General features: G+C 36.6%; 1 protein-coding gene across 50 annotated transcripts in view; it reads left to right on the top strand.

The window, feature by feature from the left end:
• Positions 1–25,878, top strand: part of ATXN2 (ataxin 2) — a 116,721-nt gene that overhangs the window by 49,133 nt on the left and 41,710 nt on the right. For 24 of the 50 annotated variants that reach the window (XM_072725137.1, XM_072725133.1, XM_072725112.1 and 21 more), the window contains 5 exons: positions 17,416–17,540; positions 19,411–19,502; positions 20,203–20,400; positions 21,865–22,043; positions 23,874–24,083. In XM_072725137.1, coding sequence (XP_072581238.1) covers positions 17,416–17,540; positions 19,411–19,502; positions 20,203–20,400; positions 21,865–22,043; positions 23,874–24,083 — 804 coding nt within the window. Of the gene's footprint in view, positions 1–17,415; positions 17,541–19,410; positions 19,503–20,202; positions 20,401–21,864; positions 22,044–23,837; positions 24,084–25,878 lie in introns of all 50 variants that reach the window. The other 26 variants (XM_072725140.1, XM_072725127.1, XM_072725126.1 and 23 more) reach the window with 2 other exon arrangements.

The raw sequence follows: 25,878 nt of genomic DNA, 5'->3' as shown, positions 1-25,878 counted from the left end.
CTGAACATTTCTGAATTTACTTTTCTCCCCTCTGAGTTTTCTACAAAATCACTTTCTTTCCATTTTCTCTTCTCTCCAACTTTTGAGATGAAAACAGTTAACCTCTTTAAAAAATTGTTCTAGGGATCCCTGGGTGGCGCAGCGGTTTGGTGCCTGCCTTTGGCCCAGGGCGCGATCCTGGAGACCCGGGATCAAATCCCACATCGGGCTCCCGGTGCATGGAGCCTGCTTCTCCCTCTGCCTGTGTCTCTGCCTCTCTCTCTCTCTCTCTCTCTCTCTCTCTCTGTGACTATCATAAATAAATAAATAAATAAAAATTTTAAAAAAATTGTTCTAGCAGTGATTAGACCCATTTCATTCTTTCTGATAGCATGGACTAAAGACTCCCCCTACTCCCTCAAAATGGGTTCTGTAGCAGGAGCCTCAATGGAAAAGCTGAAAACAGAATGTCACCTCCTGAGACCCCACCCACAAAGTATCTTTCTGTTGACATCTTTGTTAGAATTTCTTTTGATCTCTTTTGGAGATAATATGGGAAATAGAAATTTAACATTCTCTGGAATCTCTCACCTTATTTTTTTTTTTTTTTAAGTAAAGCAGGCCTCACAAAGTGTGTCTACGTTTTTCTCTTGTTGTGTTACATTAATTTGGCTTTGCTGTAGGATTTGGTGTACATTTGATTCTGTGGTGTCGTAGCTATTGATCTTCATTTTAGATCCTTTTACAGAAATCTGGTTTGTGGGTTTAAGTTTTTTTTTTTTTTTTTTTTTTTTAAGACTTTATTTGAGAGACTATTTGAGAGAGGGAGACTCAGGGAGGAACAGAGGGAGAGGGACAAGCGCACTCTGCACTGAGTGTGGAGCCGAATGTGGGACTTAATCTCACGACCCTGAGATCATGAACTGAGCTGAAACTGAGTCAGATGCTCGACTGAGCCACCCAGGTGCTCTTGTTGGTTTAAGTTTTTACCTCTGATACTTGATTTTTAAATCTTATATGGCAGCATTTTATTTTATTTAATTTTTAAAGATTTTATTTATTCATGAGAGACAGAGAGAGAGAGGCAGAGACACAGGCAGAGGGAGAAGCAAGGTCCATGCAGGAAGCCCCATGTTGGACTTGATCCCCAGACTTTGGGATCACACCCTGAGCCGAAGGCAAATGCACAACCACTGAGCCACCCAGGCATCCCTATAGCAGTATTTTAAATGGTAAAATTTCTTTCTTAAAAAGTAAAATTTCTAAAATTCCAGCTCAACTTTTAATTTTGCTAATTTAGATTTTAAGAAAAATAGCTTCTCAAATGTTATATTACTAGTTCCAGTGTTTTCATGTTATATAGTGGGTTAGTAAAAATAAGATGAAATAGTTTATTTTAAAAATATTTTGCCTGAAGTTTAAACTAGAGAATCCAGTATGTACATTTTTGAATTTATTAGTAAGGAAAATAAGAACTGCTTTTTAATATTAAGTTGGATTATTTTTCTCTGAGAGATTTTAGTAATACTTTATTATAGTATTGTAAACATATTCATTTTATATAAGAAAAATATACAGTTTCTTCATCATTAATGCATTTTGCCACAAATTGGCACTGTCTAAATAGAACTACTGACTCCAAGCACTTCTAGTCGAATATTACAGCATCAAGAGCATATATAGGACCATTGATTGTGGAAGCTCTATACCCCATCTGTTGATTCTTTCCACACTCTGGTCAAAAGGGTACCTAGACCAGATGTCAGAAAAGAACAAAAGATAAGCAACTTAGGTGGTTTGGTTTGATTCTGACTAGAAAACCATAGAGTCTGTTTTTTAACATTTAATTTATTTTTAACACAGCAGCTGATATTTGGACTGAAACTGAAGACTTCCGATATGATACACTGTCCTTTTCCTTAGAGCAGCATTTTGCTCAGGAAAGAATTTATTTAGTGTTTCAAAAAGCCCATTATTTCTGCTTTCCCTCCACTGTATTTGCACTTTTATTTGTTTAAGATTATTTATTCATGAGAGACAGAGAGAGAGAGAGAGAGAGGCAGAGACACAGGCAGAGGGAGAAGCAGGCTCCATGCAGGGAGCCCGACGTGGGACTCGATCCCGGGTCTCCAGGATCACGCTCTGGGCTGAAGGCAGCGCTAAACCGCTGAGCCACCAGGGCTGCCCTGTATTTGCACTTTTGAAGCTGACATCCTTTAGATCCTTCCCTGCTGCAGCTGTCCTGATAGCCTCCATCTCAATTTTCTTGCTAAAGTTCCGTCATTTCTTCCTTGAGTGGTAGATTTACTTTGAGTCCTGGGACTCAAGAGTTTTTTTGGAAATCACAGTTAAAAAGTAAGTGCTGCTGTAAGCTGTTTTATTTTATTGTCCGAGAACAGAGAATAATGATTTTTTTTTTCATAGTTGCATATAGCTATGAGGAAGAAAAGACTTCCCCCTGTCTTTTTTCTTCTTAAAGGAAGCATTTTAAAATTGTGTATGCTTCATAAAAAGTGTGTTGTTGTGCTTTTAAGTGGATGACATCCCTTTTGAGTCTTTCAAAGGTAGCTCTTAGCATTATAGTCTTTATTTCCAAATGACTAAATGTTGTCAGATTCCAAAGGATACTTGCATCCACAGTAAAATCTGATTTATATAATTTTTCTCTTAAAGGAATTTAGGAATTTTAGGCTTTATAGCCTTGAAAATTTTTCTGACTTTATCATTTGGTTGTCATTTCAACCTTAAGTTGACTTATAGCCTTAAGTTATCAGTATGATTCAGTTTCTGAGATCAATAAAGCACTGTCTCTAAGAAAGTCTGTATTTTATTACTAGCTTTAAGCAAGGCAATGTGCAAAGACATTATTTAAGTAGCTTTATTTCAGGTTAATATAAACCAGATGATTTGGGTTATATGGTCAGTGGTTTGATATATTATTATCAGTCAAATATGCACTTATAGATTTGAATGCAAAGCAATATGCCTGACAGAAGAAGCAGTCGCCAGTATTGTGACCATTGCTACTTAAAAGTTGTCCAAAGGAGTGCAAATTTAACTAGACAAAAAACAATTTGTTTCCAACTTTCAACTTTCTTCCTCTTGATAGTTGTATTATTTTGAACCATCAGGATAATAGGGATCAAGCCCCAAATCCTGAAAACTAGAATGCTGCTGCTTATATATGCCAGTCTCTTGAATCGCTAAGTTCAAGGCAAGACAGTATGGGATCCTGGCTAGTCTGAGGGTTTCCCAGAAAATGTATCTTCTGCCCTCGTAGGTCACATAGTTTTGCAAAGAAATAAAGATTTTGTCTATTGTAATACTGACATTTTTCTTAATTGCGGACTCATAAGCCTGCAATGTAGAAATAAAAGATTGCAAGCCCTGAAATACCTCTAGCTTTTGAGTTGCCTTTCAGTAAGGTAATTTGAGGTGTTGGGGAGCAAGGGGACCACTGTCACCTAGTCCTCATCTTTTGTACTATTGAGAGCAAAATTGAATCAATTCATTCATTCATTCATTTTTTTTTCTTTCTTTCTTTCTTTCTTTCTTTCTTTCTTTCTTTCTTTCTTTCTTTTTCTTTCTTTCTTTCTTCCTTTCCTTTCCTTTCCTTTCCTTTCCTTTCCTTTCCTTTCCTTTCCTTTCCTTTCCTTTCTTTTCCTTTCCTTTCCTTTCCTTTCCTTTCCTTTCCTTTCCTTTCCTTTCCTTTCCTTTCCTTTCCTTTCCTTCTCTTTCTCTTTCTCTTTCTCTTTCTCTTTCTCTTTCTCTTTCTCTTTCTCTTTCTTTCTCTTTTTTTCTTTTTCTCTTTCTTTCTCTCTCTCTTTTTTCTTTATTTCTTTCTTTGTCTTTCTCTTCTTTCCACAGAAGAGAGCGAGGCAGAGACACAGGTAGAGGGAGAAGCAGACTCCCTTCAAGGAGCCTGATGTGGGACTCAATCCCAGACCCTAGGATCATGCCCTGAGCCAAAGGCAGACACTCAACCACTGAGCCACCAGGCGTCCCACAAAATTGTTTTTTTCTTAAAAAGTTTTATTGGGATCCCTGGGTGGCGCAGCGGTTTGGCGCCTGCCTTTGGCCCAGGGCGCGATCCTGGAGACCCAGGATCGAATCCCACGTCGGGCTCTCGGTGCATGGAGCCTGCTTCTCCCTCTGCCTGTGTCTCTGCCTCTCTCTCTCTGTGACTATCATAAATTAAAAAAATAATAATAATAAAAATAAAAAGTTTTATTGGTACATAAATCACATGCACTATATAGTTCATTCATTTACACTTCAGTTCATACACTGTACACTTCAGTTTTTAGTATATTCATGGAACCTGTCACTACAGATAGATTTTAGAATATCTTCACCCTATAAAGAAGCCACACCTTTTAGCAGTCACTCCCTACTTACTTCAGCCTCCTCAGTCCTGGATAACTACTTATCTTCTTTCTGTCTCTCTAGGTTTGCCTCTTGTGGATATTGCATATTAATAGAATCACATAATATGTGGCCTTTTGTGACAGACTTGTTTCACTTAGTATGTAATGTGTTCAAGGTTCATCCATCCATCTATCAATGCTGCTTTCCTTTTCATTGCTAAGTAATATTCCATTGTATGGGTATACTACATTTTTTATTGACATAATTAACATACAATGTTATTGCAAGTGTACATCATTGATTAAGCAATTGTATGCATTATTCAATGCTTATCGTAATAGCTATAGTTGCAGTCACCATCTGTCCCTATATATTATTACAATATTGAGTATATTTCGTATGGTGTGCTTCTCTGTGATTTATTTTATGACTTGAAGTTTGTGTCTCTTAGTCTCCTTTACTATTATGTGAGTCCCCCTTCCCCTCTGGCAGCCAGCAGTTGGTTCTGTTTAGCATTGTTTTTTGTTATTTTATTTGTTTTGTTTGGTTTATATTCCACATATAAGTGAAATCATATGGTTTTTTTGTTTTTGTTTTTACTTCTCTTAGCATAATGCCCTTTACATCCATCCATTCTGGATATACTACATTTTATTTATCCATTATCAGTTGATGGGCATTTCAGTTGTTTCTACTTTTTAGTTAAGAATAGTGCTGCTAGGATCATTCATATGCTGATTATATTTTTTTGAGTAGGCCTCATGCCCAGCATGGAGCCCAATCCAGGCCTTGAACTTGGACCCTGAGATCAAGAGTTGGATGCTTAATCAACTGAGCTGCCCAGGCACCTCCATGTGCTGATTTTTGTGTAGATATTATATTTTCATTTCTGTTGGCATGTACCTAGAATTGCTGGGTCATATATAACAACTCAAAGTTTAACCATTGAGGGAACTGCTGGGATGGTTTCTCAGAGTGGCTATATCATTTTACCATCCAATCAGCATTGTGTGAGGGCTCCAATTTTCCATATCCTCATCAGCAGTCATTGTTGGTCTTTTTGATTATAGCTGTCCTACCTAGTGGGTGGTTATGAAGTAGCATCTTATGTGGTTTTAATTTGCATTTCTGTAGTTATTAATGATGTGAATTTTTTCATGTGTTTGTTGGAGATTCGTACATCTTCCTTGGGAGAAATGTCCTTTGCCTTGTTTTTAAGTTAGGATGTATTTTATTGTTGAGTTGTAAGAATTCTTTAAATATTCTGGATATCAGTGGGGATCCCTGGGTGGGTCAGCAGTTTAGTGCCTGCCTTTGGCCCGGGGCGTGATCCTGGAGTCCCAGGATGGAGTCCCACGAGTCCCACATCATGGGGCTCCCCTTGTGGAGCCTGCTTCTCTCTCTGCCTGTGTCTCCGCCTCTCTCTGTGTCTCATGAATAAATAAATAAAATCTTAAAAAAAAATATTCTGGATACCAGTCATCCTCTTATCAGATAAAATTTACAAATGTTTTTTTCCCCACCATGTGGGTTATCTTTTCACTTTATTGCTGATGTCCTTTAAAGCACAAAAGTTTTCAGTTTGAATGAAGTCCATCTGTTTCCTTTTTTTGTTTGTTTGTTTTTCCTTTTTGTGTCATATCTTAAAAAGTTGCTTACTCTGAATTATGAGGATATGTTCCTCTGGTTTCTTTTAAGACTTTTATAGTTTTAGCTCTCATATTTAGGCTGTGATCCATTTTGAGTTGAATTTTGTATAAAGTGTGTGGTAGAGCTCCATCTTCACGGTTTTACATATGGATATACAGAGCAAGTACAATATGTTGAAAAGACTGTTCTTTTCCCACTGAAATGTCCTGACATCTCTGTTGAAGTCCAATTGACCATAAATGTATAGATTTATTTCTGTACTCTCAATTATAATTTTCAGATTAGAGCAGTTTTATAGTCTTTATACCTAATATTAACCTTCTTTTGACTCTTATTAGTACGATAGGCACTAAACTTTGAGCTTGTCTGCTTTGTAAAATTCCTTCTCTGTAATAACCCAAAAACTTTGTAATTAATATTTGGGAGGGGGTCAGATTTTCATTGTGTTTCAAAGTAACAGTATTTTATGAAACAGCTTGTGGAGCTGAAAGCAAAAACTTTCCTTTGAAGCAAATGATAAATTAGAATGGCCATTCATTCTACTCTCAGAACAGATGTATAAAATACCTATTATAGATTGAATCTGAGAGGCTATGTAAGCTGAGCTGGATTTTTTCTGCTAGTTATACACTTTCAAACAAGAGTCACATCTTTACCATCCATCCTTTTTCTTTAGCTGCTTTTAGGAAAAGAACACAGACACAAGGATTATTTCGGCTTATGTTTGGGAAGAAAGCTGTTGTTTTCTCCCTTTTACCTTGCTTTGTAAACTTTTCCTTGATAATGTCACATCTGTATTCTTCCTCTCTCTTTCTATTCCCATGGATGGTTTGTATCCAAACATTACTGTAATCTCCTAGTTAACTTCTAGACTGCAAGGTTCCCTCACTTGCAGTCAGTCTTGGACATTAGCACAAAGAAACTTCTTTTTAGAGAGAGAGGTGAGAGGGAGGAGAGGGAGAGAGAGAATCTCACGCAGGCTACATGCCCAGAGTGGAGCCCAACTTGGAGCTTGATCTTACCACCCCGAGATCATGACCTAAGCCAAAATCAAAAGTTTGATGCTTTGCTGACTGAGTCACCCAGGCACCCTAGCACAAAGAAATTCTTAAGTATTGCTTCTATATCATCTCATTTCCTCTTCAAAAATCTACAATAGCCTTTGTTGCTTACCAAATAAAGCTGAGATGCCATACCTTGGCGTTCAGGGTCCTACCTAAGTGATCTTCTCTTTTTCAGTCTAAAATTTCATTATTCCCCAATATTAATGCACGTCTTTACCCAAGGTAGCGTTTTCTGTATGTTAGACCTTCCTGTTTCTGCCTTTGAGCTTGATTATCTTACTGCTGGATTTATTCTCTACCTTAAGTAACTCCCTTCCTTCCTTGAATTTGAAATACTTTTTAAAACCAAGTTCAAACCTCTTTTCCTCTTAAGAGCCTTCCTTGACCTTCCCTGCTCACAGTGGTCTGTTTTTATTGCCTCCACCAATGGCTACTAAAATTTACCACATTTTATTTTTAGCACAGAATAGTTTGTTTCCCTCTGCCCCCAGTGAACTCTCATGCCGAATTCTAGTTACAACAAGGTGGTGGTGAGGGAGGAAAGATGGGAGGGATGTCCTTTAACTTTTATTTAGCTTTCCTTTTGTCTGCTGAGGCACCTGTAAGAAGTCAAAGGGTTACATGGAACATCGTCAGAGAGCAGTTGTCTACCTCGTGTCCTGAATACTCAACATTACAAAGCAGTTTGTGACATATTTTTTCTCCTAATGCATTATAATTTTCTGTAGTTTAGAAACATGATTATAGAACTAGGGATGTGTACTCCTCATGGTGTTTAGCATAATGTCTCACAGATAGTGGGTATCAATACATATTTGTTTTTCAATTAATATTTTAAAAATTTTATGTTTTTACACTAAATTCAAATCAGGGGAAATATAATTTGTTTTTTTCTTACATAGATATATTGCCATAGATGATTAGGCACTATAATTACCACTCATTTTCAGGAAACTCAAGAAAGCTAGTTTAGACCTAGCCGAATCTAAAAATGGCTTTCCTACAACATGACCTATCCAGAATATATTTTTCTTATAGATTTCTTCTAGTAGGAATTTTAATATCCTTTTAAAATATTAAAAAAAAATCCCAAGTGTTAACTTTAAAAATAAGGCCAAGGGACACCTGAGTGGTTCAGTGGTTGAGCGTCTGCCTTTGGCTCAGAGCGTGATCCGGGGTCTGGGGATCGAGTCCCGCATTGGGCTCCCTGTGAGGAGCTTGCTTCTCCCTCTGCCTGTGTCTCTGCCTCTCTTTCTTTCTGTGTCTCTCATGAATAAATGAAATTGTTAAACATAAAAATAAGGCTGAAATGATGTTTATGCAAGTGAGAAAAGCACAGGTAAAGGAGTTAAGTATAAAAGCATACCTACATACAGGCTATTTGAATTTTTTTTTTAATTTTTATTTATTTATGATAGTCACACAGAGAGAGAGAGAGGCAGAGACATAGGCAGAGGGAGAAGCAGACTCCATGCACTGGGAGCCCGACGTGGGATTCGATCCTGGGTCTCCAGGATCACGCCCTGGGCCAAAGGCAGGCGCTAAACTGCTGCGCCACCCAGGGATCCCCTATTTGAAAATTTTAAAAAATAATTTGCCTTAGGTATTGTGTGTGCTAGAAATGCATACATATTTGGATTTATTTCTATGTATACAAGATAATCGTTTGTGAAGAGTAGTTTCAAATCAATTTTACTTGAGTTCAGTTTGAAACCATAAGATTAAAAGATGCCGTACCTTAGAGACTAATTTATTTTATTTTTGAGCTAACCAGGGTAAAAACAATCCCTTCTGTTTATGGGTCACAAAACTCATTTTCCTTGTTGAGTGCCCAGGAGGCAGAGATAGGATTAATTGGTTCTTCTCTGAAAAAATGACATCCTTTTCTATTAAGGTAGCAATTTTTTAAAGATTTATGATTTATTTATTTATTTACTTATTTTAAAAATTTATTTACTTTATTTATTTATTTATTTATTTATTTATTTATTTATTTACTTACTTACTTACTTACTTACTTACTTACTTACTTATTTATTTTGGGAGAGCACAAGGGGGAGAGGAAGAGAGAAAATCCCAAGCAGACTCTGTGCTGAGTGTGGAGCCCGACCTGGGGCTTGATGTGGGGCTTGATCCCGTGACCCTGAAATCATGACCCAAGTCTAAACCAAAGAGTTGGTCACCCAACCTACTGTGCTACTCAAGTCCCCCAGGAAATTATTATTTTATTTTTTATTATTATTTTTTTGGAAATTATTTTTTTAATTACTTAAAATTTTGTGTAAAATTTAGGAATGCAGGTGGTTGGCCTTTTGTTAATTTTGTTGCATTCGTGTGTCCTGTCCTGTAGAATGTTGCTAGGTGTCACATGACTACTGCTTACCAGTGTGTTCTCCTTTATGATAACCTCTCCTGTCTACTGGGAAGTCACAGTTTTGCCACTATTGGCTTTTAGTTTGTTTCCACAAAAGACTCTTCTTCCTTTCTTTATTTTGCTTTCTCTTTCTTTCTCTCTCTCTCTCTCTCTCTTTCTTTCTGAGAGAATACGATCATGGGGAGGGGCAGAAGGAATGGGAGAGAGAATCTCCAGCAGCCTGTGCTGAGTGCAGAGCCCAATATGGGGCTGGATCCCATGACCCTGAGCCAAAACCAAGAGATGGAGGCTTAACCAACTGAACCACTCAGGCACCCCCTTCACAGAAGATTTTTATAGATAGGTGCTTGGTTGAGAATTTCAGCTGCTGGGACAAGAAGATATTACAAGCAGGGCTGACTCTGTCTCTTGTTTTGGAGGGTATAGGTACTGCAGAGATACATCCTGGTTTCCTATCCTGCCCTACCATGTTTGAAGTCAGGAGGAGCTACGTTTGTTTTTAATAATTTATACTGGGTCTTCCTAATTCATTCTCTCCCCAAAATTTTCCACGCAAAGGAAAAATTTTGGGACTGACTTTTATGGATGTGACCTCAAAGACTTGAATTTTGTAATTATAATAATGTTATCTCCATGGTATATCAAATAAACTACTTCCAGCATTTTATTTTATTTATTTGAGATAAAGACAGCGGGTAGCAACAGAGAGCACAAGAAGGGAAGAGAGGGAGAAGCAGATTCCCCGTTGAGCAGGAAGTCTGGTGCAGAGCTCTATTCCAGGACCCTGGGATCATGACCTGATCTGAAAGCAGACTACTTAACCGACTGAGCCACCTAGGTGCCCCGCAGCATTTGAAATATTAAATAGTTTTGCTTCATATGCCCAGAATTAAAATTAGAAAATAGTTGTGGTCATTCAAAATGGACAGTATCTGCTGCTGCATTTTTAGTAGGCAAGTGCTGTTGTGTGGTGTATTTTATAATGTAACTTCTTGGTATTTAGAACAGAGGGCTTTTAACCCTTGGAAGGCTTTCAAGTTCCCCGTAGTTTTGTGGCTGGGATCCAGATACCTTCAAATGTTTTTTGCAGTGGTGGATTTTAGAACAGTTAATTCTTGGGTTGGCCATTTGAAACAACACTATTCCTTTGGAAACTTGAGTCCCTAAACTCTGTTACTTCAATACCTTTCATTTCCATATTATTTTAGCAGCCTGCTTTGGTGATTTTGTCATTTATAACTGCTGCTCTTTCATAATGCCTTCCAACTGAAGGCACCTAGCCAACTGAATCTTCACTCTTCTTCTCCCTTTCCTTCTCTTTCTTTTTTTAAGATTTTATTTATTCATGACAGACACAGGGAGAGAGAGGCAGAGACATAGGCAGAGGGAGAAGCAGGCACCCTGTGGGGAACCTGTTTGCGACTCAATCCCAGGACCCAGGGATCATGACCTGAGCCGAAGGAAGAGGCAGAGGCTCAACCACTGAGCCACCCAGGCGTCCCTCCTCCTATCTCTTAAACGACTCTCTGACCTTTCTCTGGCCTTCTATTTTTTAACATGAAAAAATGGGGTCATTTTGTTTGATCTTCCTCTGACCTTCCATTTTTAAACTCCTTTCTGTCTGCTACTGTAACAAGCCTACTGCATGTGACTAGGGAAGATCTCATCATGGTGCTGGTTAGTTAGAAATATAAGGTAGCTTTTGCTGGAGCTGCAGGAGAGTTCAGCAGACCTTCTTTACCTGTTTCTCCAGCCTTTATGACCACTCTTTCTGGTTCCTTGCTCTGTCATCTCATTTCCTTTATCTACTACAGAATGCTCTCGTTCTTGTTATTTGAAGATTTAGCATTTTCAGGGACTACTTCTGTTGATGGATGATTGCTTGTTGCTTTTTGTGTGTGTGTTTTTAATTTGAATTCCAGTATGGTTAACATGTTGTGTTAGATTCAGGTGTACAATATAGGGATCCACCAATTCTATATGTTATTTAATGTTCATTATATAAGTGTACTCAATCTCTTTCCACCTTTTTCACCCATCCTCCTACCCACCTCCCCTCTGGTAACTGTTTCGGTAGTTAAGAATCTGTGTCTTGATTTCTGTGTGTCTCTCTTTTCTTTCCCCTTTGTTCATTCGTTTTGTTTCTTAAATTCCATGTTTGAGTGAAACCGTATTGGTATTTATCTTTCCCTGATTTATTTCACTTAGCATTATACTCTCTAGCTCCATCCCTGTCATTGCAAATGGCAGGATTTCATTCTTTTTTATGGCTGAATAATAATCCATTGTATGTATACACCACATCTTCTTTATCCATTCATGAATCAGTAGACATGTAGGCTGCTTCCATAATTTGGCTATTATACATAATGCTGCAATAAATAAAATATAAAAGTGCATATATCTTTTAATTTAGTGTTTTCATATTCTTTGGGTAAATATCCAGTAGTGGAATTACTGGATTGTATGGTAATTCTGTTTTTAATTTGTTGGGGAGCCTCCGTACTGTTTTCCACAGTAGCCGCACCAGTTTATCTTCCCACCAACAGTGCACACAAGGGTTAAAAAAAGAAGAAGAAGAAAAGAAAAAACTTTTTAAATGGTATGGGTCCCTGGCTGGCTCAGATGCATGCGACTTGATTTCAAAGTCTTACGTTTGAGTCCCACATTGAGTTTAGAGATCGTTTAAAAAAATAAAGCCGGGGCAGCCTGGGTGGCTCAGCAGTTTAGCGCTACCTTCGGCCCAGGGCATGATCCTGGGGTCCTGGGATCGAGTCGCATGTCGGCTCCCTGCATGGAGCCTGCTTCTACCTCTGCCTGTGTCTCTACCTCTCTCTGTATCTTTGTTTCTCTCTCTCTCTCTCTCTCTCTCTGTCTCTCATGAATAAATAAGTAAAATTAAAATAAATAAATAAAATAAAACTGACTGCACAAGGGTTCTTCTATACATCCTTGCCAGTACTTGTTTCTTATGGTTTTGATTTTAGCCATCTTGACGGATGTGAAATGATATCTCATTGTGGTTTTGATTTGTATTTCCCTGATGATGAGTGATACTGAGCATCTATTCATGTCTGTCAGTCATCTGTATGTCTTTTGAGAAATGTCAGTTCATGTTTCCTGCCCATTTTATAATTGAATTTTTTTGGTATTGAGTTGTATAAGTTCTTTGTTATTTTGGATACCAACCCTTTATCAGATAGGTCATTTGCAGATATCTTCTCCCATTCAGTAGGTTGTCTTTTAGTTTTGTTTCCTTTGCTCTACAGAAGCTTTTTATTTTGATGTAGTTCCAATAGCTTATTTTTACTTTTATTTCTCTTGCCTCAGGAGACATGTCTAGAAAAATGTTCCTAAAACAAGTGTCAGAGAAATTAGTGCCTGTGCTCTCTTCTAGGATTTTTACGGTTTCAGGTCTCATATTTGGGTCCTTAATCCATTTTGAGTTTATTTTTGTCTATGATGTAAGAAAGAGTTCCAGTTTCATTCCCCATCTTGTTTCTTTATGCTATTCTCTAATATTATTATTATTTTTTTAAGATTTATTTATTTGAGAGCGAGCAAGCACGTGTGCATGAGCAGGAGGGAAAGAGGGAGAGTCAGAGAGAGAGAGGCAGAGAGAATCTCAAGCTGACTCCACGCTGAGCACAGAGCCCAATGCAGGGCCTGAGATCATGACCTGAGCTGAAACCAAGAGTCAGATGCTGAACCTACTGCACCACCCATGCATGCTGAGAAAATACTTTTTAAAGTTTTTGAAAAAAGTCTCAGTATTCTTAATTGATCAAAGCAGAAGGATAACAATGAAATAAGTTTTAAAAAACTGATCTAGAATTTTAGTGTTTGAGAAAAAGGACATTTAATTGAGAGATGAAATGGGCATCTGAGGATTCTGGTGAAGACTTTTCTGGAAGCACATTTGAGGGTTTCTGATGCTAAGTCTGATACTGATTTTTAAACTTTTATTTATTTTTATTTATTTAAAATTTTATTTATTGGGGTACCTGGCTGGCTCAGTTGTTGAGTGTCTGCCTTTGGCTCAGGTCACGATCCTGGGGTCCTGGGATTGAGTCCTGCATCAGGTTCCCTGCAGGGAGCCTGCTTCTCTCTCTGCTTATTTCTCTGCCTCTTTCTCTGTCTCTCTCATGAATAAGTAAATAAAATCTTTATTTATTTATTTATTTATTTATTTATTTATTTATTTATTTATTCATTCATTCATTCATTCATTCATTCATTCATTCAGAGAACATGTGCGAGCACATAAGCATAGGAAGAGAAAGAAGCAGGCTTTCCACTGAGCACCCACCCCAATCTATGTAGGGTTTAATCTGAGGACCCTGGAATCATGACCTGAACCACCACTTAACCAATTGAGCCACTCAGGCGCCCCATAAATTTTATTTTTTTGATAATTTTTAAAATTTCATCTAGTTTAATGGCATTTTGTGGTTTTAATAAATTTAAATTTATATTTATTAATGAATAGTATGTTGTCACTAACATTTCACTTATTTTACCACTCTTTTGATCCTTCAAAAAATTCTCAGAGACAACTTTGATTTTTCAGAGTGAAAGAGTTTGGAAAGCTAAGTAGCAGAACATAGATCCAGTTTCCTGGGTATGGGGCCAAGGGATACCCAAGAGAGGTGGTGCTTTGGTTGAAACACTTCTTTCTGATTACCACCAGGTGGCACCACTGACCCAGAGTGACTCAGCCTCTGCCTAGAATCAGAAAGGAAGGTTTTGAGAGCCCATCTGCTGTGGAGGTGGCATTAGGGGGATTTGCAGATGTGTGGGCAGGGGTTACTTGTGTATTCTTTTCCCCTCTAGCCTGTAGATTTTGGTAAACTGAATGTTTATTTATAAGGCAGGGAATGAATCACATGAAGAATTTAAATCTTTATTGTCTTATTTGATCATTTTTATTGTTTTTCTATTTTTCTTTCTATATCTGTAGTTCCTTCAGATAACATATTCCTTCAGGTAACATTTTTCTCACAGCCTTTTTGTATTCTTGCAACTTGCTTTTATTAATGCTTATGTTTTTTGCCATGGAGGATAGTGGAAAATTAATATACTCTCACATGGCATTGGAAAGATTTGCATGCAAATTCCCACTATTGCAATTAGATTATAGCCAGTTGACTTTCTAAACTTTGCAGAAATCCTGACTACAACATAGTACTATTTAATACCAGCATTGTTTTTTCAAAAAATCCAAACGTGGAATTTTCAGAACTTTTACAGTATTAGATATTGGTAACAGTGTAGAATGAAATATCCAGGTCTTCCTTCCTCCTAGCTAATAATAATACAGTGTTGATCTGAAATATATTTATGACCAGGGTTTTCCCCAGCATCCTGATGTGATAGCCTCATTTTTGTGCTCACTCTCTGCTTCACATCTTTTTTACATCTTTCCTTGAAGTCTTCACTCATTTTTATTTATTTTTTTAATATTTTATTTATTTTAGAGCATGCATGCGCACAGGCAGCAGGAGTGATAGGCAGAGGGAGAGGGAGAAACAGGCTCTCCGCTGAACAGGAAGCCTGACCAGGAAGCCTGACTCGGGGCTCAATCTCAGGACTCCAAGATCATAACCTGAGGCAAAGGCAGACACTTAACCTACTGAGCCACCCAAGTGCCCCTTCATTCATTATTAAAAAGGGTCTTCCTTTGGGAGATGTTTTAAACTAAAGAAATATTCTTTATTAAGAGAGACACACCTTTTGTGTCCCCTGCCCCATTATTGCCTTGAAAGAAAGCTATCATGCTAAGTAACAACATGTGAGTAGTTAATTCCTTTTACAATATTGGCATTGTAAACAGAAATTTAAGATAAAAATGAGGGATTAAAAAATAGAAGTCATTTAATTCTGTCCTGTTAATACAGCCTAAATTGTGATCAGCAGAGTAACACTTGGTTCAGTGAAGTGTTAGATGCTTGCTTTCTCACATTAACTCCCATTCAGGCATCCTTTATTTTATTTAGAATAATAGTGATAAAAATATATTTATCAATTTGAGGACAGTTTGGCTCAGTCCCTGTCTTTCCTAAATACTTGGGCACACACATGCATACACACACTATAGTGAGGAAAAGTTCATTTGTTTGGTTCTGTAAAAATATCTCTTGCTTCTTTGAACTTTATTTCTTGGATAAATAGTATCTTTAACATGGGTTTCCATGTAAGTAAATACTTTATTCACTGAAGTAGATGCTTTTCAAAAAAATTAATGTGACTAAAACATGAATAGGATTAGCAGTATAAATTAATAAATGTATCACTTCTTATAGAAGATGACATGACTGGTTTGGAATTTTCCTGTAGTCTAGTTTTCTATTCTAGTTTTGTGAGAAAATGGGGAATTTTGGCATCCTAATGTAAGTTATTATTGATGTTTTCTTGAAGCACTTCACGTTCTTGAAAATAAACAAGACAAAACTAATGTTTACCAAGAATTTGTACAATTAAAGATGATAGTTGCATACCTAAGTCACCTAAATCAAGCACAGTATTGCTTGACTTAGGTAAATGTCATATAACGTCAAGTTCATAGGGCCATTAGTGCTTCCAGCATGAATATGGCATTATGAAGACAACACTGGTCTTTTAGACCTCTTAGAGAGCTTTTCCAAAATGCACTAATCTTCCAGTGGATGGTCCATCCTACCTCCATCTGAGGCCTGGCATTCTTGGGAATCTCCCTTGATATGCTCTTAGGTCTTAGACTTGCTAGCAATGGGAGCTGTGCTGCTGGTAGAGCTAGCAGCTAAGCTCACAGGTACAGTTATGCTTTTATTTCCTGGTTTGCATTTACACACACTCACCCACCCCTAGTTTGGGATAAGGGGAGGTAAGATCTAGTAGGTTTGTAGTGCCCTGCCTAAATTTGCTGGCTTGGATTTCTTACTTAGGTTATCACTTTGGCCCCGAGGGAGACATGACAGAAGTCATAGCAAATTTAAAAATCCCTCTGGAATTGTCTCCATTAGAAGAGACATAGTTGTTGCTTCTTCCTTCCTCCTACTCCTTGGTGGCACCTTATAATATGGGTGAAGGCACAATGACTAGAAGCTAGTATCTTTTGGCAGAGCCAGATCAGCAGAAATATTATTCCCCAGCCCTGTGCTAGGGAATATTTGGTGGGCCCAGCCATTTAAATATAAGCCTGTATCTCCAAAGCATTTTCTAATACTGTCATTGTCCAAGGAGACCTTTACTTACCAGGTCTTAACACTCAACTAGAGAAAAATTTTCTTTGCTGGACAGCAGCTATGAAATAATTCCTGTCAACTGAACATAGTGATGTTCTCACAAGCTACTGCTCCTCGGTAACATTAGAAGAAGACACACTAAGTGACAAAGTGTTGGTGGGAAGTCCAGGTAGATAGACCTGTCACCCTAACCTTTTGGGGACAGGTGACACTGTAGGGCCTGAACTTTGTAAAAGAGTGGCCATAGGGGAAACTGGATTCTGTGACAGGCTTGCTCACTTAGAATGGTTTCAGTTACTAATGGAAGAATATGTTAGGATATTGACCCCTCCATATAGACATGGATTTGGAAAGTTAAAATATCTGCATATGTTTGGCTATAGGAGCTCTGAGCTTATATCTAATTAATGGGTCCTTTAAACAAAAAACATCCTATTTTAGATGGGTTGGTAGAAATTTTCTTTATTGAAGTGTAATTACTTTTAATATAATAGAATTACAAAGTAGTTATTTTTAATATAATGACCGGTGTGAATACATTAAAACATTTCATGTGTCTTAAAATTATGACATACTTTACTGAAAGTTTTTTGAATATTATTGTATTAGAAGCATTGTACATTTGAATGCATACCATTAGTGATTGTTATACTTTCTTTATCGTAAGTATTTTTAGCATATCTCTGTTGATAATTTATGTATTAGTGTCACCCATTGTCTGGCTGTATGATCTTTCAGCTAAGTCCATCCTTTGCAGATGCTTTTACTGACTCTGCTATCAGTGCTAAAGTAAATGGTGAACACAAAGAAAAGGACCTGGAGCCTTGGGATGCAGGTGAACTCACTACCAGTGAGGAACTGGAGGCTTTGGAAAATGATGTAGTAAGTAAAATCTTTTTGCTTAGTATCAGACTGTGGTCATGTGATGTGGTGTGACATCTTATCATTTGGTTTTAATATAAGTATTTTGTCATCATTGTAGTGAATATATTTAAAGCAGCATTTTTATTGTCTGAATAGAGACCTCCCCCAAGCAGTAAATACAGACAAATCTTCTTTGAGATGCTTATGAATGACTTTTGTGTTTTTAAATCAATCATAATAAGCAACTTACAAATTTAAATTGGGAAGCATGGGAAACTGGTAATATTGGCATATTTTGCTTTGGATACTTTACAGAATAAGGGATCCTAAGGCACGTGGTATCTTTTTTTTTTTTTTTTTTTTAAGATTTTATTTTTTATTCATGAGAGAACAGAGAGAGAGGCAGAGACACAAGCAGGTTCCATGCAGGGAGCCTGACGTGGGACTCGTTCCCAGGTCTCCAGGATCAGGCCCTGGGCTGAAGGTGGCACTAAACCGCTGAGCCCCCCGGGTGCCCAAGAAAGTGGTATCTTAATTGTCATACCCAGGTATGACTCTTGGGTTTCTTGTCTGAGGAAGAGGTACTCACTGTTAAGATATGTAGATTACATTAGAAATAAAGCATTAAGTAGATTTCTTGGTCTTAAAGTCAGGATCATTCTCTACAAAAATTTACTATTTCTAAAAGCTTTTTGGTGTATATTATTTTTACTTTTCCCTGAACATATCATCTATAAGTCAAATGCTTAGTTAGTAAAGACTATCATTAGGATTCTATAAATTATATTTCTAAGTTAGAGATACAGAAAGCAAACTCTCTTGCCTTTAAAAATGAGTGTTTAGGAAGCAAATTATGAATTGGATAAAAATCTTCCATTGAATATTGTGGAGAAGTCTTTATAACAAATCTGTTTTTAATGTTTAAGTCCAGTTATAAAACTGAAAATACATAGGCAACACATCATCATTATTCATTTTCAGACTTGAAAGAATCCGATAAAACCTAATGTGGAGGTTCTCAGGTCTCTGGAGCATATCACCTATGTAGGATATGAAGCAGGTACTCCATTTTTACTGATAGTGAGGTAGATAAATTGATAAGTTGCCAGAGAGCATTCTGGCAACGTTTATAAAGGTTTAAAGCACATCTACATTTGGTCCAGCAATTCAGTTTCTGAGAATTTATTTTTCTCCTGGTATGTCCATAGGACATGCAAATAATAATGTGTAAGGATTTTTTTTTTTTGCATCATTATCTCTGATAGTGAAAAATTGGAAACATTCTGTCCATCATAGGGCATGGATTAAATAGACCTACTGTACCTCCATTCAATTGAAATACGGTATTTCCACTAAAAGGAATGATATTGTGATGTGGAAAGATAGTCAAGACTTACTAAAACAACAATCAAGTAACAGAACAAGAAGATCCTATTTGTTTTTTGTTTGTTTGTTTTTTGTTTAGAGATTTATTTATTTGAAAGGAGAGGGAGAGAGTGGTGGGGGAGAGGGAGAGGGAGAGAGAAACCCAGGCCGATTCTGCACTGAGCATGAAGCCTGACACGGGGCTTGATCTCCCAACCCTGAGATCAGATCTGAGCTGAAACCGAGAAGCTTAGCTGAAGCTTAACTGACTGTACCACTCAGGCACCCCAAGAAGATCTATTTGAATTAAAAATAAAAACTAATTTAACTGATCATGTTCTTAATGTATACATAGAGAACATCTGGAATTATGTCCAGGAAATTAATAGTGATTAACTGAAGTAGCTAGGTTTTGCTACTATATATAATAGACATTGTTAATATATTGATTATACTTGAATTAAAGAGGACAAATACTTTGTCATTTTGAAAAATAAACTTTATAAACTTTATTTTCTTCTAGTCTAATGGATGGGATCCCAATGATATGTTTCGGTATAATGAAGAAAATTATGGTGTAGTGTCTACATATGATAGCAGTTTATCTTCATATACGTAAGTTTAAAAAATAGGCTTTTATTTTAGTGCTTTTGTCTTTGATTTTCATCAACTTCTATTAGGATGTTAAATAAATAAATGTTTCTGTTGGATTTTTTTTTTAATTTTACCTTTTTTTTTTTAAGAGAGGGACGGGGAGGTGGCAGAAGGGAAGAAGAGAGTCTTAAGCAGGTTCCACATGCATTGTAGAGCCCAACACAGTGCTTGATCTCACAACCCTGAAATTGTGACCTGAACTGAACTCAAAAGTTGGATGCTTAACCACCTGAGCCATTCAGGGTCCCCTCTGTCAGATTTAAAGTTAAACATTATGTGAAAGAATTAATCTTGTTACTGCCTAAGCTGATAAATTCTCATTAGAACAGGGAATAAATGTAGTTTAGTTTACCATTATCCTAATTTTATACTCTAGATAGATTTTGCTTTTGATTTTAAGTTGTAAAAACACCAAATTTGTAAGTGTAGATGTTATGGGGGAATAGTTAATTTAACCAGTTTTGGAAATGTTATATTCCTCTAGGGAAAAGTGAAACAAAAAATTTTCTTGCTTTGATTTGTGCATGAGCAGATCACTGTAACTCTTTAAAATATTTACCAATATTTCGTACTCTGAACTCTCTTAGTAGTTGATTGGGGCAGATACAGACACTGTGATTTTAAAATACTCACTTTGCTTTTTCTTTTCCTCATGTTTCAGGGTACCCTTAGAAAGGGATAATTCAGAAGAATTTTTAAAACGAGAAGCCAGGGCAAACCAGTTAGCAGAAGAAATTGAATCAAGTGCCCAGTACAAAGCCCGGGTGGCCCTGGAAAATGATGATAGGAGTGAAGAAGAAAAATACACAGCCGTTCAGAGAAATTCCAGTGAACGTGAGGGCCACAGCATAAACACTAGGTATTTAAAGGAAATCATGATGCAGTATTTTGGATACACAACTCAAGGTCTGTGTGAGAAGGTGTATTATTATTATTATATTTCATCTTCCTTTAATGTAGCTTAGGTAGAGAATGCAAGTGGAATTGGTTTAAGATTCTACTAAAGAAAAGATTATATTAATTTTGGAAAATATTTTTTGAGCATCAGCTCTATGAAGTCAACTGTTGGAAGTACAATGATGAGCAAGCCAAGGCGTGGAAGAGCTACTTAAAGAAAAACGATCAAATAGGGGAGTGCATAGAACATAATAACAGTTTACTAGGATTTGCTAGATTCGAGGTATGTTCAGAGTGAGAAAGAACTAGCATGTAACCAAAGGGGTCAGAGAAAGTCTCACAGAGGAGGTGACATTTTGTGATAGAATAGTAGCCCCGTCTGCTGTTCAAAAGTAAGAGAGTGTCAGTCATTCTTTGCATGGTGAAAAGACATGTGAAAGAACCTGTCCAACTGAGGATGAGGCTGGTTGTTTCATATGTCTAGAACAGAGTGATGTTGAGGGTACATTGGTGCAGCTGGTGTTAGGAACTGAGATAATGAAGAGCTTGTGTCCTGTTAAAGAGTAGCCTATATAGGCAGGGAATGATGTGAATGAACTCTGGGACATTTGAGAATGGCTGAAACATGGAGACCAGTTAGTGTATTGAAATTCTTAAAAGTGTGAGGACTTGGTAACCATCTAGGCTAGGGCTGGTGATAGAAAGGTTTTAGGAAAAGCAGTGGTGAGCCTGAGGTTTATGTGATAACTAATTTAATTGATATTTGTACTGGTAATGGAGATAGAAAACACAGAGCAAGTTTGAGGGGAGATAGAGTGAGCCCTTTGTTAAATTTATTGCATTTGAGGGGCTTGCAGGTCTTTGATTAATTTATTAATAAACATGTGAGAAACAGCTACATACCTGGTAGAGTAAGATACAAATTCTTTCTTAAAGACACAGCTTAGAGTCTGATGATTTGAATTTAAGTGTTCAGTGGGAGATGTTGAGACTATGGGACTGACATTGTGGATTTAGGATGTGTCAGCATTGCTGATGTTGAATTAAAAAAAAAAAAACAAACCAATGAATAGCCACAAAGAAATCCAAGAGAAAAGAAAGTAGAGAAAGCCAAGGAAAAATAAAATTTCAAAAAGACAGACTATATTTGATAGAAGCAGCCATTTAGAGGCGAAGTAGGATGAGAACACACATCTGTTAAACTTTTTGCTTAGGAGGAGACTCTGACAGAGAAGGGAAAGGTCAGAGGCCACACCTGAGGGTAAGATGGAAGAATAGGGGTGTGTTTGAGAGTGAGACAGTTTGGTTTGGTGTTTAACCTTATAAAAATAACAAGCATTCACTTCTGCCTAAATTACTTTTAGATTTGTTTCATTGGCCTGGTATCTATTAGGATAAAATGATTTAAAGGATCTCTCATTTTCAGGGAAAATAAATATATTCCTCCTGGACAAAGAAATAGAGAAGTCATATCCTGGGGAAGTGGGAGACAGAATTCACCACGTATGGGCCAGCCTGGATCGGGCTCCATGCCATCAAGATCCACCTCTCACACTTCAGATTTCAACCCGAATTCTGGTTCAGACCAAAGAGTAGTTAATGGAGGCAAGTATTTTAACCAAATTTCTCAATGTCCTCAATCAAATATATAGTTTTCTGAATATAAGATTAACATAATTGGTAAGAGCATGCATACTTTCATTGCTTTCTGTGGAGTAGTTTTTACTTCAAAACTATTTAAAATTTGCCTTTGTGGATATCAAATTAGTAAAATTAGTATAAGTCATTGGCATATATGATACTGTGATGAAATATGTATTAAGATAAAGTGCTAAATTTAACAGATACTCACTTGACCGAAAAACACTCCACAGGTTAAAGAAATTGGAAACTTTGGGTAGGTTCTCAATTTTAAAAACACTGGATGATAAAGTTACTGAGACATAGTTTATATGGAAAATCCTAGTCTTTGTGAAACAGTGGTTCATATAGATTAATTCTTATTAACTGTTGACACATTAATATTCTGCTTACTTCCAAGAAAGGATTTGAGGTATACAAATACATGTACATACAAGACATGACCAAGAGTCATGTGAGGAAGATGAAGGAAGAAATGTGTTTAAAAAAAAAAAAACAACTCTTAGTCAAAGGGTGGATATTGCAGCTTAGCGTAAGTACAGTGACAGATTTGCATCTTTAGTAGGAAGATATTTTTCTGCTCTGCCTCTAAATCTAAGATTGAATATAGCTTATAGGTCATGGATCCTTCATGTGAGTCAGGAATACTGGACAGCAATACTATCTTACTAACCTAAGGGACAAAGTGAACATTCAGTTTAAGCTGTTTAGGTTCAGAAAGTTAGAAAGGTAGAGAACACTAAGTTTCCAATTTCAGTTATTTCTGTTGAGTCTTTCTCCAGAATTCCTCTCCAAATAAACACTCTTGAGTATTTTCTGTACTTAGTATTGGGGATGAAATTTCTTTGCTCACTGAGTAAAGAATTTTAGTTGTTCATGAACAGAATTTTCAAGTAAAAAACCTGAAGGGGGCTAGGAAATGTATGATACTCAAGTGTGTGGAACCCTATGGAGAGGAGACCTGGACTGTTTCCTGAGATAAGGTAAGTGCTATGTAATGTTACACATAGTGTATCTTGATCTTTGCATATCCATTATTGTCAATTTATTTGGTGATGACTGCTCTATAGTTGCATTGTTTATTAAGCAGTCACTTAAATAAGTGTTCAACTGCATAAATTGCTTAGCAGACCCCCCCCCTTTTCTAATTTGATAAGATCAAAATGTTTTTTGAAAAAGTGATGAATATTAACCTTTGTCACTCCTGTGACTCTAAAAAATAGAAGTAATGTTTTATTTCTACTAAATGGACTTGCTTAATGAGATTTCAAACTGAATTTTACCTTCAAGTATAAACTATATGAAAATCACAGATGGTTATAAAAAAAACCCAACATTTTTAATGGGATATACTAGTTGCTGTTTATTTTCATGTTTCAAAAGCTAAAACTAATATAGTAAGTAGTCTTATTTCTAAGTTTTGTGATTTATTGTGTGAAATTATCTAGTTTATGTTATATTCCTTTTAATAATTAATTATTGAGAAACAGTTATAGAAGCAGGATTAATAGGCAAAGTCTTAACTGTCTTCTTCAATAGTATGTGTAGATCCTAATTAACCCTTTGGGAACGTGTGTTCATTTAAACAGACTTAATTTTAAGGAGGTTAAAGTAAAATGTGAATTCATGTGAGTTAAGTTATGCTAAAATTTATCACAATTCAAATGACTGTCCTCAAAGGGTTAAAATGTACAAGAAATCATTTTTGTCATTTTACTTTTTTTTCTGTTTACTTTTTTCCCTCATTTTTTTCTTTAGTTTTTATACTTTCCTTCATATCATTTGTTCTGTCAGGTGTTCCCTGGCCATCGCCTTGCCCATCTCCTTCCTCTCGCCCACCTTCTCGCTACCAGTCAGGTCCCAACTCTCTTCCACCTCGGGCAGCCACCCCTACACGGCCGCCCTCCAGGCCCCCCTCGCGGCCATCCAGACCCCCGTCTCACCCCTCTGCTCATGGTTCTCCAGCTCCTGTCTCTACTATGCCTAAACGCATGTCTTCAGAAGGTACAATACCACAATTTGTTCATGTTTTTGTTTGTCTTTGTTTAACTCCTATGTGAGTTTATAATTACAAAATAGTTTCCTCTTCATTATTTAATAACCTATAATTTCCGTGTTTTAACTTTAGTTTATTAAAACTATTTCTATTAACCTTTTGTTCACTAGAGAGAAATTGAATAAATGCTGTGTGAAGCTATGAACTATCTTGGATTATAAGAATGGGAGTTTATCTTTGGTAATAATGATGCTCCTTTACAGCCCCAGAAGGTCTACCTCATGTTTTTGTCCCTCTCAATATACACTATAAACAGTGGTTAATGATAAACAGTGAACTGTGTTCACCTGGTCTTGGACTTACTACAGAACCTATCATTTTACAGCTCCTTGGCCAAGGTACTAGTGAACCTACTTGTTGGCCATAGGCAGTAATGGTGATTTAGGGGTTCTTTTTGAGAGGGACATTCCATATAGCTGCCTTTGTGTGTCTACTCTTAGATTATAATACAGAGATTGGTTTTATATTGGAGGAATTTAAGAAAATTACCTTTGTAATATGTTCTAGTGAAAGTTTTAATCTGAAAGAAGTCCTTGATCATCTAAGATAAAACATTGTTAATAAAAACCATTTGTCCTTGTCAAAAAAAATCCTTTAATTCTCATGCAATGTTTGATGGTAATACCACCATTGATATATATCAAATACATGAAGGTATTATAGAAAGGTCACATTTTAATATAAATGCAGTGCATATGTTAAAAAAGCTACTTCCTGAATGATAAGTCCTTTTAATACTATCTCAGGGTATTTGTGTTAACATTTTAATCTGATTTGTTCATTAAAATCATAATTGATATAGCTTATGTTGAGACTAAGACTGTTTTCTGGCATAAAGTGCTTCCCTGGAGAAAGCTATGTTGGCTACTTTTCAATAAATTGTTGCCATCTAGGCAGAGGGAGGTCATGTGATCTTGATTAAAGTGGCTAACATTGAACAGCATGTTGCATTGATTTTCAAGGTGACTTCCTTGCTGGAAAGTGCTGGTAATGGTAACCACTAAATTAAAATTTAAAATCTGTTTTAGTATTGGTTGTGGTGCATTGTTTGAACAAAATAGGACTCCTTAGTGAGTATGAATATCTTCTCTACAACAAGTTGTAGGCTGCTTATGGATGGACTGTTCACACAGAAGTATACCTTCTGCACATTCAGAGCTGCTACATTATGCAGTCTTTTTAACTAATTTGAATTAAAATGTTTTCCAGTTATGTAGTCAGGTGACACACATTTTTAAAGTGTGAACTTCAAACATAGAACTATTAAATACAATGGTTTTCTGTGTTTAATATAGAAGAGTAATTTGTATTTTACATATTACCAAAAAGAAAGAATTGTTTTTCAAGTTAGAGTTTGATTTCATTGAGCTATACCAATAAGACTTCTTGGTCTTTTTCTCTAAATGGATATAAAAAAATATATATGATGTGTAGATACCCAATTCTTAAGTCATTTTTTATCTAAATCATTTCTTCAGTTGAAAACCAAAATATATAACATTAACATTTCTTTTTAAGATTGTGTCCATAATTAAATTCCTACTGAGGGCACAAGTTTATTTGACATGCTCAAGAGTTTGACTGGAAGGTCAAAATGAGAACCATTGGCTTTGACATTAAGAACGAGTTTTGCTGAATATTAGTACTGCCTGGCTTTTCCACTGAGAGCTGTTTTGTCTACTGATTTCACCTGATTGTTTTGTTCAAATGCAGAGTAACTTTCTCTAGAAATGGAAGTCACTA

This window comes from Vulpes vulpes, chromosome 10 (genome assembly GCF_048418805.1).
Source record: "Vulpes vulpes isolate BD-2025 chromosome 10, VulVul3, whole genome shotgun sequence".
Lineage (NCBI taxonomy): Eukaryota > Metazoa > Chordata > Mammalia > Carnivora > Canidae > Vulpes > Vulpes vulpes.
Note: the sequence above shows the minus strand (reverse complement) of the source record. Positions and strands in the feature narration are given on the sequence as shown.